The sequence below is a fragment of the Micromesistius poutassou genome, assembly GCF_964030765.1.
Source record: "Micromesistius poutassou genome assembly, chromosome: 9".
NCBI classification, from domain to species: Eukaryota; Metazoa; Chordata; class Actinopteri; order Gadiformes; family Gadidae; genus Micromesistius; species Micromesistius poutassou.
Genome location: NC_140279.1, coordinates 2,896,896 through 2,915,379, shown reverse-complemented (window position 1 = coordinate 2,915,379; position 18,484 = coordinate 2,896,896). Strand labels below are relative to the sequence as shown.

The 18,484-nt window shown below is 39.3% G+C and overlaps 3 protein-coding genes across 3 annotated transcripts; all 3 read left to right on the top strand.

Annotated features, from left to right (window-relative positions):
• The first annotated feature begins 2,917 nt into the window (after window positions 1-2,917).
• On the top strand, window positions 2,918-8,842 carry LOC311353552 (ras-related protein Rab-8A). Its single transcript, XM_084473471.1, has 8 exons — window positions 2,918-3,061; window positions 3,604-3,664; window positions 3,812-3,872; window positions 4,125-4,202; window positions 4,499-4,588; window positions 4,715-4,780; window positions 5,258-5,308; window positions 5,710-8,842. Exons 1-8 carry the CDS (start codon window positions 2,938-2,940, stop codon window positions 5,797-5,799), a joined length of 621 nt encoding a protein of 206 aa, XP_084329597.1. The 5' UTR covers window positions 2,918-2,937; the 3' UTR covers window positions 5,800-8,842.
• A 531-nt stretch (window positions 8,843-9,373) lies between these two features.
• hsh2d (hematopoietic SH2 domain containing) lies at window positions 9,374-11,398 on the top strand (the record flags this gene model as incomplete). The annotated part of the gene is given in 6 exon segments (XM_084472504.1): window positions 9,374-9,480; window positions 10,005-10,094; window positions 10,309-10,474; window positions 10,584-10,598; window positions 10,602-10,781; window positions 10,982-11,398. Coding segments are annotated over 6 exon segments (975 nt in total).
• A 1,022-nt stretch (window positions 11,399-12,420) lies between these two features.
• tax1bp3 (Tax1 (human T-cell leukemia virus type I) binding protein 3) lies at window positions 12,421-17,350 on the top strand. Its single transcript, XM_084473465.1, has 4 exons — window positions 12,421-12,627; window positions 13,806-13,925; window positions 14,785-14,862; window positions 15,243-17,350. The coding sequence occupies exons 1-4, from the start codon at window positions 12,589-12,591 to the stop codon at window positions 15,390-15,392; spliced, it is 387 nt and encodes a 128-aa protein (XP_084329591.1). The 5' UTR covers window positions 12,421-12,588; the 3' UTR covers window positions 15,393-17,350.
• Window positions 17,351-18,484: the final 1,134 nt, after the last annotated feature.

The window sequence follows — 18,484 nt, the reverse complement described above, 5'->3', positions numbered from 1 at the left end:
CTTCTTTTGGCATTTTTTTCAACACTCTTTGACCACTTTTATACGAACAATGGACAATGAATATATGCCTGGCCACTCAAGACATTTATTTTTATCACCCATGCCATATTATATAGTGGATGACATGATTTAGCTCTCTTTACGAATGGCTCTTTAGTGCCATCTAGAGTATTTTTGGATGAAAGTCAACTGTTTCCCTCATAACGGTGATTGACTGTATGCTCATTTTTGACAGCCCAGAACACTTTGTTGTGTTATCCCTCCTTGATTGTTTTGGTGGTGACGGTTTGCAATTCCTATCTCTTTGTTGCTCCCTGTTGTAAAAATATTTTAGTGTCAGCATCTTCAAATTGTGGTTTCAATGGTCAAAGCAAAACTATGCAATCAGTCATTAGTGCCTGCTGTTTCACAATCAAATAGGCCTATGCAATTTTTTTTACACATCCATCATTTAATTACAATTTAAAAAAAAAGTTTCTCTGCAAATATTATTCGATTCCTTGGTCTAATATGGATCCAATCAAACAGACTCTGTAAAGACCATTGGTCCCATGTGATCTTTGGTAAATCAGAAAGAGCCTGTATTATGTAGTCTGGTAGTTCAGGCCTGTGCACCAGTGTGTACATCTCCATAAGTACCACTGCCAGTTCGGTTTGATTACTCAGCAAATCCAGACCGATGCAGATGTTTCCCAGCATTCCAGGTTGGGGGTAATCTTTGAGGGAGCCCAAAACCACTGGAAGTCCAGTTTTATAAACCATCAACATTTATTGTATATAGTAGAATAATGTTAGGTATTTGAATTTGAAATTTCATTCTCCAATTTTCTCATACAGTTTTGACAGGTGACGATTGAAACCAAAGAATTCCTATAAAGGAACCAATGAAACTTAAAATGTTTTGTTTATGAAGTACATTGTGTATGTATCCTACTCTTTTCGCCATGAAAACACATTTGACAAAATCTGTTTTTAAATGTCTTTATTTGCTCCCCTGCCTCCCCATTTCAATTGAATTAAAAATGTTTTTTACACAAAATGTCAAGTTCTTTGTTGGCACATGCAATCTTTTTATTATACCACTTTGTCCTTGACACCTAATAATAAAACGAACAATAACAATAGGCACACTTGCACTGTGCTTGACCCTCTAAGCAATCACAATTAATTATATATATATATATATATATATATATATATATATATATATATATTTATTTATTTATTACATATATATAATTGCAGTTATATTATAGTATTTGAGGACAGTTTGATTTTGAGAATAGTGTTTAGAGAATAATAATAATAGTAGCCTACATAACTTTTCTCATATACTAAAATTATTTATTTGAGTAATAAATAATTTGAGCTTCCCTGAAATGGTACAGCCTTCAAAGCTCTCGTCTTTTCGCATCGGCGGAGCATCCTTTCTCAGCGCAGTTTTTCTAAACTGAAACTCGTTAAAACAAATCTACGGTCAACAATGGGACAAGAACGCTGAAGAGGCACATAGGGTGTCTTATGATGACTTGATTAGCTATTTTTATTTTGGAAAAGTCGTCGTGCACCTTTGTAAAGCCTCCTACAGCTGCTGAGAATGCACACGCAATTTAGTATTGCACACCGGAGTTCTAGTGTAGGGAAAATATTTAGATTAGGACAATACTGCACTTTGAGGTAGTTATTGTGTGTGTGAAAAATTGTGTGTGTGTGTGTGTGTGTGTGTGTGTGTGTGTGTGTGTGTGTGTGTGTGTGTGTGTGTGTGTGTGTGTGTGTGTGTGTGTGTGTGTGTGTGTGTGTTATTTGTGTGCATAATTATTTTCGTCCATCTTTGGAGCCTGCAGTTGTTATTATATTGTAATGCTGCTGTTAAAAACGTTTTATATATATTATTTATATATTACTTTATATATTACCGATGATGCTGCATTTGAGGCTGTTATTTTGATACTCTATGATGACATGTATTACCAATTTAGAATTTGGTAATACATGTTTCTTCTAAATTGGAATTTCTTCTAAATTGGTCCCTGACCAATTTATGACAAATTATGCTTAGGGCCTCCAAAAGCTTAGCAGCGGGCCTGACTGGGCATTTGACATCACTGAGGTAGGATTTGGGACTCTGAACCAGCCGCTTTTTCTTGTGCCTTCGCTTTTCGTCCGCACAACTTGGGTGCATCAGGTCCTTAGCAAGCTGCATTGAGGTTTAAACCACAGTGTTGAACATGTTCATTCAAGGCCCGACGAAAACAACTATTTAATTTTCTGTCGTATCGTCATCACTGAATTTCAATCTTGTCCAATACTGCCTCCTACTGTATACATAATGTATTACTTTACATTAATATGTCCGTTCATGTTATCCTTCTGACATAATTGTATTCGTTTATGGTCTACAATAGCATTAAGACAAGCAAAAAAAATTAATATGCTAAAGAAGTGTAGGCCTACGTGATCTTTAATTAATTAACGCATATCGCATATCATGTTTGAGCACATTATGTAGATACATTAATACTGTTATTGGAAGCGTTAGTTCAGTGAGAATGGAAATTAACCCTAAAAAAATGGAAAATAACCCTAAAAAGAAATCACGTACATGCATCTTATTGATTTCAGTGACTCCGTAAAAGTTGAACGTAAAAGCAAGTGTATCTGTGATAAAGGAGTGAAGATGATGGGGTGCGCTTGTTTTGCGGCTGTTGCACTTTTATGCATGATCCCTGAACATCATCTCACCAGTTCGGCCCACCACGGTTAATAAAACGATCAACCCGGGCATGCAAAAAAGTCGGGCATGCAACTTCCGGAGCCACGACGACAGAGGAGAATGACATTTAGCTCAACCAATCGGAAAGTCCCTTCAAGTGACAAGCAGTAACACTCTTGGCATTACACGAGTCGACGGGCGGGATATCCGCAATAGCTAATAACATGGCGAAGACTTACGATTACTTGTTCAAACTACTTTTAATCGGCGATTCAGGCGTCGGAAAGACTTGTGTGCTATTCCGATTTTCAGAAGATGCCTTCAACTCAACGTTTATCTCCACGATAGGTAAGACAAGTGTTCGTTATTTGTGTTGTCTTTGCCATAAAAGTGCCCTAACGCAGAAGCCCATCCCTTCATGCTAATTCCTTGCTAACTTTTTGGTGAACATTCATTATGGGCTGGTTAGCCAGGAAGCGACCTAACCGGCTTCTCGTAGTTTAAGGTTCATTGGCTTTAAGCCACATTATTTTCTTTTGTCCAGGGAATGACAATCATGTGTGTGTGATTATAATAATTCTTAATAAATACGCAGTTCAAAAATGTCTTCACCATCGCCTGGGTGGGGTGGTGACCCAGAATAATTACACCCTCACACTCCATGCTTTATCGTAATAACTAAACAGTTTATATGCACGACACTAAAGTACAATGAGTTTAAAGTTGAGTGTTGTCATCAGTATGTGAAAGTACTGCACAGTATGCAGTTAGTGAGTATATCCTACTCAAATTCTCTAGTTTCTTTCTTTAACTATTGCCTCTAGCGATTCTGAGTTGTTTTGGAAAGAGTATGGATCACTTAATCTGATGTGTCTGATTTCAATTCCCAGGTATTGACTTCAAAATAAGAACAATAGAACTAGATGGGAAAAAAATCAAGCTACAAATATGGTAAGAAAGTGGTGATGCATAATCAATAATGATACCATTTTGGAAGCATTAACTTGGCATTCAGAAAAATGAGTGCTAAATATGGGATCCATGTCATCCATTATGATCTTCATGAAACAAGTTATGAGCCATGTATCTCTGTTTTAGGGATACGGCAGGACAGGAGAGATTCCGAACCATAACAACCGCCTACTATAGGGGGGCCATGGTGAGTAGCCTATCTAAGCTCCACATATGATTCAGTAGTTTATTGGATAGATTGGTATATAATGGAGCCTATACTACCTGTCTTTATATCCACATCTATAGGATTGCTAGCAAGTATTGTATATATCCAATTGATTGGATGTGTGGTTGTGCTGTTGACTTTTATTCACCTTTTTCAACATTTTCTCTGTATGTAAGATATTAAGTCTCACTTTGTTTGTTTCTTCTGTGCGTTTTAATGTGACTTTGCCAGGGCATCATGTTAGTATTTGACATCACCAATGAGAAGTCCTTCGACAACATCAAGAACTGGATACGGAACATCGAAGAGGTACTTATGGCGAAAGAACAAAACAAAATAAAAATCTCTTGTCTATTTATCTCTATCTGTCTCATCTCTTGTGTCTATATTGTAGTACTTAAAAGCAGTTGCTTTGTTTTTTTGCTTTTATGTCGTCAATTTGGATGCACTTAAATGATTCTTGCACTTTTTGGGGATGATGCATGATTCTTGTTGAGTCGCTTTGGACAGAAGCGTCTGCTAAATAAATGGAATGTCTTACAACCTGAATGAAATCTGTGCTGATGGATCCTTTACCAATCACCCTGTCTCCTCCCCTGGTGCAGCATGCCTCAGCAGATGTGGAGAAGATGGTCCTGGGGAACAAGTGTGACGTCAACGACAAGCGGCAGGTGTCCAAGGAACGGGGAGAGAAGGTGAGGCGCAGGAGCTGTGCAGGATTTATGGGTCTCTGAGCTCAAAGCAGAGCTGACGTACTGTACAACAGTCGACGCGTTTGGAGTTCTAATGGTGCCTTTTGATTTCTTATCTCTTGTTGCTAGCTGGCACTGGAGTACGGTATCAAGTTCATGGAGACCAGTGCAAAGGCCAACATTAACGTGGAAAACGTGAGTCAACTCTTTTTACTGTGATGAATGGCTTTTAGGTCTGCAGTACAGAGAATCACGTTGCCCACAGTGTCACGAGATCAGGGGAGGTTGTCGTCTCTTGAAGTTCTTATTATGTAATACAAATGGTTGGGGATTGAATACCCAGGTAGATTCTGATTTTACTGCTTGTGTCTACACCCCGAGCTTTAAAATTAAATGTGTTGCGTATTGTTTTTCTTGTTTTCTTTGGCTGGGTAGGGTGGATTGATAATCATAGGTAATTTCACAGGACATCAATCTGCCAATTAACTGATAACCCATTGTTAATGAATCATGCAGAGGTTAATCTCATTTAACAATGAGATAATATTATGTCCGGTATCAATCATCCATTCAGACTATAAAATGTTATTATGAAAAAGACTTGATTACATTTGATGAAAATGTATTCACTTATCCAGTCCTCATTGTATTCACTATTCGTGTTTCCTGCAGGCCTTTTTGACCCTTGCCAGGGACATCAAGGCTAAAATGGATAAAAAGCTGGTAAGTCTTTGGCTGTGGCTAAAATATTGATGAGGCTGTGCAAGCCTGATCATATTACTTTGGTTGTGTGTACTGCCAGTGTGTGTGGCCACAGTATCGGGCTGGAACAAAATACTGTACCATAGAGTAACTTCTAAACTTCTAAGATCTTATTCATGTGATGCAGGCCATAGATTTATTTATTGAAGAGTTACTTATTTTCTTTCTATATATTTATCTAATGATATATCCAAGCATGTTTAGAACGCCACACATTTTCTTTCATGTATTGGCCGTTTTAACACTTGCTCCACTGATTAACCTCAGCCAATTATGGACTTAGTTTATGTATGGTGAATGGCTTTGTAACTGTGTTTGTGCATCTCTTCCATTTTGTTTATGTGCTCTCGCCTGCGTTCCAGGAGGGTAACAACCCCCAGGGCAGCAGCCAAGGGGTGAAGATCACAGAACAGCCCAAGAAGACCAGCATATTCCGCTGTACACTCCTGTGAGGAGAGAGACAGATGGACAGACAGACCGCTGTCAAAAGCCACCATCGCCTTAACTGTGTCCCGACAGGACTGGACAGAGCATGCACAGATCCTTCCCCTCACCCCTCTCTCCCAGTTCTGGTTTTCCCACCTCTGGTATCCTTGCAAAAAAAAAAAAAAATCCCCCCCCCCTCCCCTCCCCTCTCACTTCCCATAGTCTATTGAAAAACATTAGTTTCTTGCTCTGCTTATGGCCTCAACAGGGTACCTCATGAAATCCGAGTACTACGTTTACAGAAACATTCATGACAAACGTTTTTTCTCGCAGTGGCCGACCCTCGTCCTTGGTTGGTTACCTGAACAAATGATTTGATTCTTAACTCTCTCTGTACCGAGGCCAAAGCCCCACCTCCACAGCTCTGCAGCCCCAGGTTTCATTGTTCCGTTTCTCAGGGAATCCTTCAAATGATACTTCCAAAAAGATAGTTTTACTGATTATTTTTACAGATATTTACTGATCAAATGTATACATTTTGTTACTTTTTAACAAACTAAATCGTCTCTGGCATTTAAAGGCTATCCATTTGAGTGTTATTTGACACACGGAATTGCGCATATATGCAATTTCAGTAGTTGCCGAACTCTTGCCGGCATACACGATTCTGAAGTGCGACCATTTTTCAGTCTCATCAGCTGCATTACCCACAATTTGTTTGTTTCCTTTTTGGGTAATGCTGACTCTTGAAGCTGCTTATGCTAAGATGCTATTTCTTCACTAGCCTGTGTCACTTGCTAGGGGCACACCTGACCCATCACAATGGCCTTAGACTTTGGAAGTGGTGTTGGTTAAAGCTCACTGAAAAGGAAAATATGGAGTAAATACAGATTGGCCGTTTGTTTCTTAAATCATGCCATCGGGGACCTAAACTTCTTGACCAACTGACAAACCAGGTAGCAATGATCCTAGATGTCCTTGTAATTTGTCTTAATTGAAATGGCAATGGATATTCTAGGCTAGTTAGTATTCTTTCCATCGATATATATATATATAATTTTTTTTTTTTTAATGATTTGGAAGACTGACATCCATCAATATGATAACATGCTGACGTTATATCACTGATAGTAGGTAGTGTCTCTACAGCTCCCCAGAAGCAGTCACTGAAACAATGCACTTTCTGATTATCGTCTATCCATTCATTCTTATGCCTGATTGGCATTCATTCTCAGTATCAGGTTAACAGGTATTTCCTTCATAGGATTCTAAACTTCATATTAATTTCTTATATATATGGCATATATATATGGCATATGTGATCAAGGGTGCATTCACTTAATGTACATACTGACTAGACTATATACATAGGTTTGAATGTCGCTTATAATGGCCCCAATGTTTGTATATCTACAGCTGATACTTACATCTTTATTTTTGTCTTCGGCCATCATTTACAGTCTAAATTAGTCAGTGTGCCAGTGTGTCTTTCTCATCGCACATTACATTTTTTTCAATGCCACTATGTATACATTTTCAGTTGTAATGCTGAACCATTCCACATTTAGAGTGAACTATAAGTTTGGTCACTGTTATGAGAGGCACATGTATTCATTGTCTATCGTCAATATTTAGGTGAAATTCTAAGCAGACTCAATGTTTTTTATATGATTCCTTTTGTTTAAGGTATTCAGAAATGCAATGGAGACACGATTAGTTTGAGGTGGAGAATTGTCCATGCACTTCAACTGGTGGACTAGCGACACTGATATGAAATGCAATACCCAAGTGTAACACCAGGGGGCCATATAGGCTATGTTGCAGTGGTTTGGCTTTCTGGTGAAATTGAATTGTATGTTGAATACATTTATATTTCTTCCAGTTCATAATTTTAACGAGAGGAACTTGTTTTCCGGCCCTTGGAAGTTGGGCTGTACTGTAGCAGTATTTATGAAGTAAACAAAGTGCCCTTTTATTTCCTCATGCACTTTTTCAAACTTTCCTTCTGTACAACACGTCTTTGGAGAAGGGCTTCTGAGCACTTGGAGACGTGTTTGTTGCAAAATGGGATGCACAGAATCCTCACCATCTTTGACTCTTCTTCATTCCGTTCTTTTCGCTTTGTCACCCAGTACGCTTTTGACCCTCCCCAGAGTGGTGTGAGGGGCCTCACAAATTGCTCCCTTCTATCCTCATCTGAGGCCTGGTTCTGCAAAAATTCTGAAATGACCAAATAGATTTGGATCCATATTTAGTATATATTTTGTTCTTTCTTATGTTTTTTTGGCTTAGCTCAACCGCCTTTTTTTTTTTCCTCAAAACATTCCTCCAAAAAAAACATCCCTGATCTGTATTTTTTTTGGTATGTACATGCACATAGATTTCCATAGAGTTTGAGAGTTAATAGAAAGGCGATACGACTTTTATTTTCCATCTCTTGTGACACATTCCCATTTTGCTTGTCAAAACCTCAATACGACGCTGCCCTAGTCATCAGAACTATGCATCTTGTATCTTTCTGATTCATTCACAATATTATTGATATTATATTAAAAAAAGATGTCACTGATTTTAGAAATGTTCAAAGGGGCTTACTTGTAGAGCCATTTTTGTCTTTTATTTGGTTTTGTTCTGCTCTATTTTCTGCTTTAAGAGTTTGTTTGGAGCTCAAGTCAATGATATCCCTGTAGTCCCCCCTAAAATTATATTGAACTCTGATGTATTTCAGCACTTTACACAATACCAAAATGTAATGGTAACCTTGTTACCAGAAGAAAGCAACTATTTGAACTCTTGGAAATGCCTCTGGAACAAGTTGAGGGTATTTTTGTATTGGAGCTTTAAAAGATAGATATTAAATGATTAATCTGGCACATTGATGTTGGCCTATAGCATTCCTTGGATGAAATTCAAATTAAATACGATTCCATAGGGAAGGATTTGCTTTTTTTCCCTCAACAATTGTAAATAAGATTTTCAGTGATTGTACTTTCATAAAACATCTTATTGAATTGATCTTCACCTCTGTGGATATGTGTACTTCTTTTGATGATTTATTAAAAAGATTCTTTTAAACGTTTTCGTTTTGTGTCATGTTAAAAAAAAATACAATAGTGACCTACATACCCTTTTAGGGCGCCTAACACTTTTAATGTTGCCTAACTGTTTTTTTTTTTTTTTCTAAGAGATCCATATAATACATGGTCATTTGAAATCCCCTTCTGCCATTTTCTTGGACATGTATATTATTTGAAGGTCATGGCTGCGGTTTTGTATGACTACACCTACCTGTAAACAGTTCCACCCACCGACCCAACAGGTGGCTGTGTGCTGCCGCCTCGGATGCGACACCTCATTCGCGTCATCGCTGCATTCAGGTAAATATTCCTTGACTTAGCGATTAGTGCAGCACCATTTATGATGAGATGGTGATTATCCTAAGGCTAAGCCATGATAGCGCTGTTGTGACACATGGGGCATAGGCCTCCATTTGTTGTTGTTACTTTGTTGTTGAAAGTAGACATTTTTGACATTTGCGTTTATGTCCTAGTGGCCTACCAATGGACTTGAGTCTGCCTACCTTTACACCGGACTAGTGAGATGGATGTTAACCACTTCTACGGGGAAAACAGCACTGCCATTTCTTGTTTCAACCAGTCCCAATGGGATAATATTCCGGAATGGTTCCACGGCGTCACCTCGAGGAAGTGAGTTTAGTTCCGCAATTCCCCAACGCTATCATCATGTTTTCTAACAGGTCCGACGAAGTTTGGAGGAATTTATAATTGATGAGGAATATAAACAATGTGCCATTGACTGACAGTGCACGGTGATAACTTATTCCTACTTCAACTCAACGTTAAAATATAAAATACATTAAATACATAATGTAGTATGGAATGATGATCTACAATATTTAGGACTATGCCTACTGTCAACATCTATGCCTAAAGGTTTAGCATCCTGTTACTTAACTTTATTTACATCATTCACATATAATATGATTGTTGAAGTAAGACAACGGCCTACAGCAAATTAGTTGAACAATACAATGCACTAATAGCACTTTTTTCAGTAGTTTCAGTAGTGAAGGTAGTTTCTTGGATCATCTTCATTAGAAAAATTACCAAATCCCTACCCATCTTAGCCTGGTATCAAACAGACATGTTGAGAAGCCTGTGGTTGAAGAATACTTTAATTTTGACTTAAATGTTAAATGTGATCAACACAGGGATGCAGAGGCGCTCTTGCTGTGTAAACCTCCCGGCTACTTCCTTGTCCGAGTTGGTGAGAGCAGGAATGGCTTCACACTCTCGTACCGGTATGTGTTTTCAGTACGTGTTCCTCTGTCAACCAATCTTTATATCCTCATGAAATATATGGTTCCGATACACTTGTTTCTTTTCTTCATCCCTTTTATGTAAGGCTGTTCTATGTCAATCGCAAACATTGATACACATCACATGCAAAAAAGCTGAAAAAAGCTTTCTCCTTTGGCTTTTACACTGAGGTTTATCTTCCCCACCTAAACAAAGAGCTACAGATCGCTGCAAACATTTTATGATTGACATACTGCGAGATGGAAATTACGCCATCACCGGTGAGTCCACACGCCACCGCTCTCTGCAGGATCTGGTGGATTTTCACAGCAAAACTCCCATCATGCCTTTCAACGAAGTGTTGACCGCGCCTTGTATAAAGGTTAGGAAAACCCAAAACACATACAATCATATTTTGCTTATTGATTTCAATGCCATATTGCAACTATGAAGTCTTCTGTTCTCTTTAATACTTCCCTCTGTTTTTCTGATCTCTTCCGCTGCCATAAAAGATGTCAGAGGATACTGAAAGAGATGAAGCTATCGCCCCGGCCCTCCCTCATCGGACCTCCTTACCATCCATACCGGCTTCATCGACACCTCCGTATCACACAGACCTCCCACCTAATGGGTTTAATAGCCATCTGCCAGATCAGGGATCACATTTTGACTCACGGCTGCAGCCTTCGGTAAACAATGCTATTGTTTCTTTGCGTAAACTTTCTTTGGTATAATTTATTGAAAAATGTTTTCCCATTTAATGCTTCGTAAGAGCAAAGAGCATCTTAAGAAGTGCACGGCCACCTTGTCTACCTATCTTCCAATTCGTGATGCCTTTTCAAATGCATTGACGTTTTTTATTAATAAAAACATCTGATGTCAATTTCAGGTAACTGCTGTGGAACCAACAGCATTACCCGGGCATGCTAATATTTACAACAATGTACCAGCAAACCGGGCCTCGGACAGCCCCGCAGAGGTCCCCAGATACCGACTAATAACGACCAATAACAATGTTCTGCTGTATCCAACACTTCCCTATCCTCCTTTCACATCCGGGAGGCCCACCACAGAGCAGGGTGCCCCACAGGACAAACGCGAGGAGCCTCACCCCAACCCTAACCCAAAGCCCTCGGCCGTGCCCAGCCAGATGAAGTTGATGGCGCTGTTTCGAAAGAAGAGGGGAGAGTCCCCTGAAAGCCTTCAGTCAGCAGAGGCCGACTCCAGTGGAGCCCCAAGACTGGTGGATGAGGGGTTGCCTGAAGAGTATCTGCACCCCCCACCTTATGCACCTGGCTTCTACTAGGGCTTTGAGATCAGACTAAAATGAATTATTCGATTTTATCCGTTTTTTTTCAATGTTATTAACAATATGCGATAGGTGATGGTTTAAATAATGAATCACACAAAGTAATTTTGTAAATTGCATGATATATATTTCCATTGGGTGATATGTATATGGGAACATTAAAAGGGCCAAGTGTGGAAATTGCTATCACGCTAAATATTTTGTTCAGTCGTCTGTAATGTGGGCCGAAACATCCTAAACTTGTTTTACTGGTTAACATTTGATATACATGAGGAGTGTGTGTGTGTGTGTGTGTGTGTGTGTGTGTGTGTGTGTGTGTGTGTGTGTGTGTGTGTGTGTGTGTGTGTGTGTGTGTGTGTGTGTGTGTGTGTGTGTGTGTGTGTGTGTGTGTGTGTGTGTGCGCGCGCATGAGGGAAGGGTTTATGTAGACTAGCTTCTGTGAGTGTTTTCATTTTATTTGTATAGCCCTTAAATCCACTTAGGTCTCAAAGGACACCCCTTAACCATTGCCCAAAGGGCAAGACATTTTTCACTTAATTATCCAGAAGGAAATATTGAGAAGGAATACAGAGTGCGGATGTGTATTTAAGGTTTCATTTTATTTATTATTTAGTTTAAGGAAATTCTGAGAGACACCTAGTGGCAAATAATGCGCATAGCTGAATAATAATAATTTCAATATGGTCAGTGCACAGTTGTTTTTTGTTCTCTCGTGTAACTTGTGTTTTTCCGTAGGCTAGTCCTGAATAACAAATTGTAAGCAGTCGTTGTCTAGTAAACGGGTCACCAGTTGGGTAAGCGGTCTCGTTTTATAGAATACACCCGGGGCTGTCCCATGACGCAAAATAATGAAAATAAATTAATAGTTCGATTTATTACTTCCAACAATGCAAAGGAGTGGGGTCCATTTACGACTCAATGAACGCGATCAATCCAAACAAAAGCACCGCCCTCGCTGATCACGTCGTGTTGTAAAAACACGCAAACCCAAACCCGCGGGCCAGTGCAGTGACATCATCGTCATCGACGCTGCTATTCCTACGTGCTAGAAATCGGGTTGTACGTGACTTTAAGCGTTTAAGCGTTGATCTCGGAAGTTATTCCGGAATTAAAGTATTCCTTACGTATCTAAAAAGAAACTGCAACTATTTCCGAAAGTACACCATCGCTCTGCACTCCTGACGACCATGTCTTTCACACCAGGACAACCAGTTACAGCTGTCGTGGTAAGTTTTACGGGTCGGACGTCTATTCCCCTTCAGCCGCACTCCTTTGTTCAACTATGGCCTTAACATTAAACGTGATATCAAACAAACCTTTCGGAATATATATGAGGCCTAAGACTAGTTTCTGTGCTTATTTACTTCCAGGTTTAGAAACAAAGTCGTTTTAGTAGGACTAGCTACACTTCCTAGTCCTAGACCACCTCGATCAGTACCTGATCGCAACCAGCCAGCTTGGTTTTCTACCACAAACTAACCTGAAACCATCTTTAGGGTCTGGATTACCATCCCATGTAACTGTTGTCGCTCTGGTATGAACTGCTTATTATGATTGTGTATTAGATATAGATCAGAGGGACGGGACCCACTGACATGGATTTGTCTGAGCTTTAGGGCGTCACCATAGGTGGATAAAAAGGTGTGGTTATGGTGGTTCATGTCTTGACTCGAGATTCTGTCTGGCAATGGCTGGGCACAAATCAATCAACTCGTAATCAAACCCACTGCTGATTTAAGGATTTAATCAGAAATACATCAACATATATTGTCTCCTCAGGGACATTATATCTGTTGCAACCCCTGACAGAAGTTTCGACATATGTGGAGGTTTAGCAACAAATCAACGCTGACATTCGGACCATTTTTGAAGTCCTTTACTAACCGATTGAGTCACACATTATTGCTCAAGATGTCCTCAGACATCAATCTACTGAATAAACCCTCTGAGAGAGTCGTTTATTCACCACCACACACATAGGAGCCTTTGTGTTGAGTAGTGCGCAAGTGTCCGAGCCCCGATCCATCTGTTTAGAAGAGCCAGCAACAGCTTGTCAATGTCAAGAATAGGGGGTTTAAATAAAGACGAAAGCATACATTACTCTGCATGAGTGGTGCTGTCTACTATGATTTAGTAATTTTCACAAATCATGATGTACTATAATGGCAACAAGCATGTATGTTATTATTTCTGAGATTGCCTAGGCAAGCATTATACACGTTCAAATATCTTTAATAACCGGTCATCAGGGGAAGATAATTCTTACCTGAAAGTGACGCATGTGCTATAACAGGACTACGGTAACAGTGCTATTGTAGTATTTCAGTGAGGCAGTGACTCTGTTCTTTGCATGCCTATGCTAAGCTCTATGCTAATAACAACACTGCTTGTTTGTTTTGAGCAGCAGCGGGTTGAGATCCAGAAGCTGTGTCAGGGAGACCACCTGATCCTGGGCTTCAGCATCGGAGGGGGGATGGACCAGGACCCTGTGCAGAACCCTTACTCGGAGGACAAAACCGACAAGGTGTGTGTGTGTGTGTGTGTGTGTGTGTGTGTGTGTGTGTGTGTGTGTGTGTGTGTGTGTGTGTGTGTGTGTGTGTGTGTGTGTGTGTGTGTGTGTGTGTGTGTCAAATGGTCAGACAGCTTTTCTCTACATGCTATCTATGTAAAATGATCGTCCTAACTCTAACCCTAAATCACTCCCCCCTTTTATTATACGTAGAGGCGTGTGTCACCATGTGATAAGTAGGAGTGGCCTCATAGAACAACATACAATCAGAGTGTAGTGGATGTGGAATTGTTCCAGGGCTAAACCCATTACAATATGGCATTGTTTGTAAACCAATGATGGGTTATGGTTTCCTATACACTGAATTCTTCTGTATTGCTGATCAGTGGGAGTATAATTTAGTTTTGGAAGGTAATGGGGGAACTACAGACCTGAACACAGCCACTCCAGTCCTGAGTGGGAGACAATTAGCAGAAGACACCAGTAATGCAGTAATACAGCAACAGCAGGGGTAGTGGAAAGTACTGTGAAATCAATGTGTGACGGATATATTGCATATTGCAATGGTAGTCGTCCAATAATGTGTAATAAATATATAAAATATATTGTGTTAATATAATATACTTACATAAGCCTAGGAAGCCATAGCGCAAAAGTAGATCCTGAAAAAAATGTATGGATTTTAATCATTAAGAGGTTTTTCTGTTGAGGATGGAACACTTCAAATCCATGTTGAGCCTAGAGCAGTTGCTTGCTCTGTTGTTTTAAACCAGTTTAGTGTAATTGGTGTTCATCGGACAGACCTTTTATTTTCTGCTGGTCTGGTGATTTGAACACAGGATGTACTTATGAATGATTCTTGCCTCCACTGCAGGGTATCTATGTAACCAGGGTAACGCCCAAAGGACCAGCAGAAAAGGCTGGATTAATGATGGGAGACAAAATAATGCAGGCATGTATACCCATTATGTTTCATCTGTTTTTTTCTTTACATTCACAAGATGGCGCTATATGTACATTTCACAATACGTTTTCATCAAAACCATACTTTCAACAGATATCATTTAGACATTTGTCTTTTAATAAAATTTTCTTGAGCTTTTTAAAATTTGAGTTAAAGTTCAAATAATGTAAATAACCACTTCATTTATACGGGCTGTACTCAAAGCGAGGTCACACTACAATAAGTAAAAGCCATGTTGTTTCCTGTATGCAGCTCCTAGCTCAAGAGGGCCTTCTGAACGACAGGAAAGCAAATTATTTTGCACATATTACTGTACAAGATACCAAATGTTAGCCTAGCGTGACGAAATTCCTCTTCCTTACCACCAGGTCAACGGCTGGGACATGACCATGGTCACCCATGACCAGGCTCGTAAGAGGCTGACCAAGAAGAAGGAGGACGTTGTACGACTACTGGTGACCAGGAAGTCCTTGGAGGACGCGGTCAAACACTCCATGTGCGGGTACCCCAAACAATAAGCAGTTTAAGGATGACTTCTGGGTGTTTCAACCTGGACTCTATATTTCCTTATTTTGGTCCAGTATTGTCCAGTATTGATCTTGAGTGTTTCAGCCATAATCCATTGACAGGGCGATGTTATTATCGCCCTGTCAATGTTAGTCCGCTAAAAGTGATTTTTTTTTTCCAATGACAGGCTCAGATTGTTATTACAAGTGCCTGATATGATTATGGAACGCATCCCTACAGAGAATCAAATTTTTTTTTTTACCTTTCACTTGATCGTTCATGGTGTCGTTTAGACCAAATAACAAATAGACCGGATTAAGCGACAGGTAAAGAAGCAAGTAGTATTTCTCTGTAGGGATCATTTCCATTTGTTTTCCAGTTAATAACAATCTGACCCTATCTGTGACCAAAACAAACACTTTTAGAGGACTACCATGGACTACTTCCACAATGGGTTACATTGCAGCCAGGTAGGGTCCAGCTTGAAAAATCCCAAGTCATCTTTTAAACCGGGACTGGACGTTTGTTATCGGGAACAGATCACTCCTACCAATCAGGATTAGGAGTTGCAGCATTGAGTTCATGATCATACACTAAAACTACAATCACGCAGACGACCTGTAAAAGTACTGCTGTCATGGCGGTGAGGTGCCAAGATGTCAAATCTGTAACAGTCATTGTTCATCTGTTGTTAGCATAAAACAAGGCTCTTTATTGCCATTGGAGTGCCTCTACCTGCCTGGTTCTAAGCGTTGAGTCATTTAAATTCCATTCGGCACTAATCATTATCAGAGAGTAAATAAGTAGACGATTGCTCCCGAAAGATTGGTACAGAAACTATCCAGCCCATATATACAGGGCCTATTGTCTCTCCATGGCACACGACCACCTGAATGCAAACACTATCCAGTACCTGCATAAATGATTTTTTAAAGGAATGTGCCTAATGGCATATATGCTTACAATCCTAGAAAACGTTCTGCTCTATTAAATAAATAAGACCTGTTTAAAGTCCTTGGCAAATGATGGCCTACAATGACCATTAAAAAAGTTTGCCTTTCAAGGTAATGTTTTTTTTTTTTTAAATGCTCACTATGACCATACGCATACACATACATATACATATACATACACACACACACACACACACACACACACACACACACACACACACACACACACACACACACACACACACACACACACACACACACACACACTTGGGATAATTTGGGATGATGTTTTGTTTGTTTGTTAGTTAGATTATAATCTGATATCTTCAAAAACCAAAGCGGCTTGGCAAGAAACTACGCAAAACCATTCAAAAACAAGTTTTGTACTCCTTATATATGCAATTGATTTTTATACTGCATTCTGTATTATGCAATGTTTGTTTTACCACTACTTACTTAATCTATACCATTTTCATGATGTATGTCAACAGTTATGTTGTCATGGATCTCATTCTTTGTACCTGCTTTATTGGTACTCACACATTTCAGCATTTAATTTGTGTCAAAGCAATGACATTTACCTCAATCCATTCTTATTTTCTATGCGGTGATTTATGGTATGGATTTAGTATGGAAGTACTTCAATATTACACTTCTGACATCCTTTTTACTATTTACATTAGAGCAATATACCTTTTGCATGAGTTTATTTGAACATAAACACCAATTTGAGATTGTTGTTATTATGAACCTACCTTTTTTTGATACATTAAGTTATATGTTCTCCCACGTATTGCATTAATTCACTACTTCTAACACTGTAACAATTTTCTAGTTTGATTTATTGAATCTGCCTGCTATTGATGTGAACAAGCAGGTCAAGATACGCCCCCTACTTGAACAGAAAAATCTTCCATTTTCTACTTTCTATTTTTCTCTCAAACTGACGATGCTTTGAATGCAGATGGCTTTGGGGTTTGCTTAACCAATACAGTCCAGTTATTAAAAAAATGAAATAAAAATTGTGTGTCCTTGTCGGTTGGCTTACCTGTGAATAATTCCATTGAATCTGCAAATATTCAGAATATTTGAAGAACTTTCCTCCAAGTCCAAAGGTCGGTTCAGGAGTCATTCTCCTTTGTGGTCGACTAGTGGTTAAGATTGTACACTGCCATATTACAATGTGCTTCAGGGCAGTGGTTCCCAACCTTTGACTTTAGGTGCACCACTAAATTGTTATCAAGACCATTCGCCAACCACCTCATATGCATATAGTAAAAAAAAAAAGATAAATACACATGCAGTGGCTGAGCAAAGAGTGTCCGTCCCCCCTATATTCACAATTATTACTGCAAGAAGGCCACGGTCAGTGGGAAATGGAAAGAAAAAGTCACCAACGCTGCTTATGCTCCACAAAGTCACCCGAAACATGAATGGAAATCATGATGTGAAGTCACACTATTTTTGAAATGCTAAATACAATTTAATTTAGTGAATATATATAGTATATTTAGGTTAAATCATCTATATAGTCCACCACCAGTGGTACCCATCCCACGGATTTTCAACCAGTGGTACCCATACCACTAGTTGGAAAGCATTGCTTTAGTGTACAAAGTATTTTTTCATAAGAAACACATCTGAAGTTTACCCTTGCATGTCATGCTGATCACGTACTTTCATACAATATTCTAAACTATAACCATCCTATATTTTCTACAGTCACTCCAGTTTTTTTCATCCATCAGGCCAATCCTAATCACATGATATTTCAAAGGATCTATGCGCTGACCTTTATGTGTTTACCAAGGCATTTGGACTCAAGAGCTCGGCCTACTTTCATCTGGTAACGCGAGAGTTCGAGACCAACCATGTTCCTTCTGAGGGGCTCGCTGGATCATGGCCTGAGGCAGTTTAGAAGAGCGTTGATACATATCTCAAGACCGCGAGGAGTCAAAACAACTGTGTTCACACAAACACATTGTTGGGTGAATTTCATACCTCGTGAACATAAATCAAGTTCATGGTTGTTTGTTTTAGGGGTTAAACCTTGGAATTGATTGAAGTGAAATTTGCTTTCCCAACGTTTTTCACGCATATTCTGAAGTCCTAAATACCATGGTGTTTGTCTCGTCATGGGAGGGATTGGA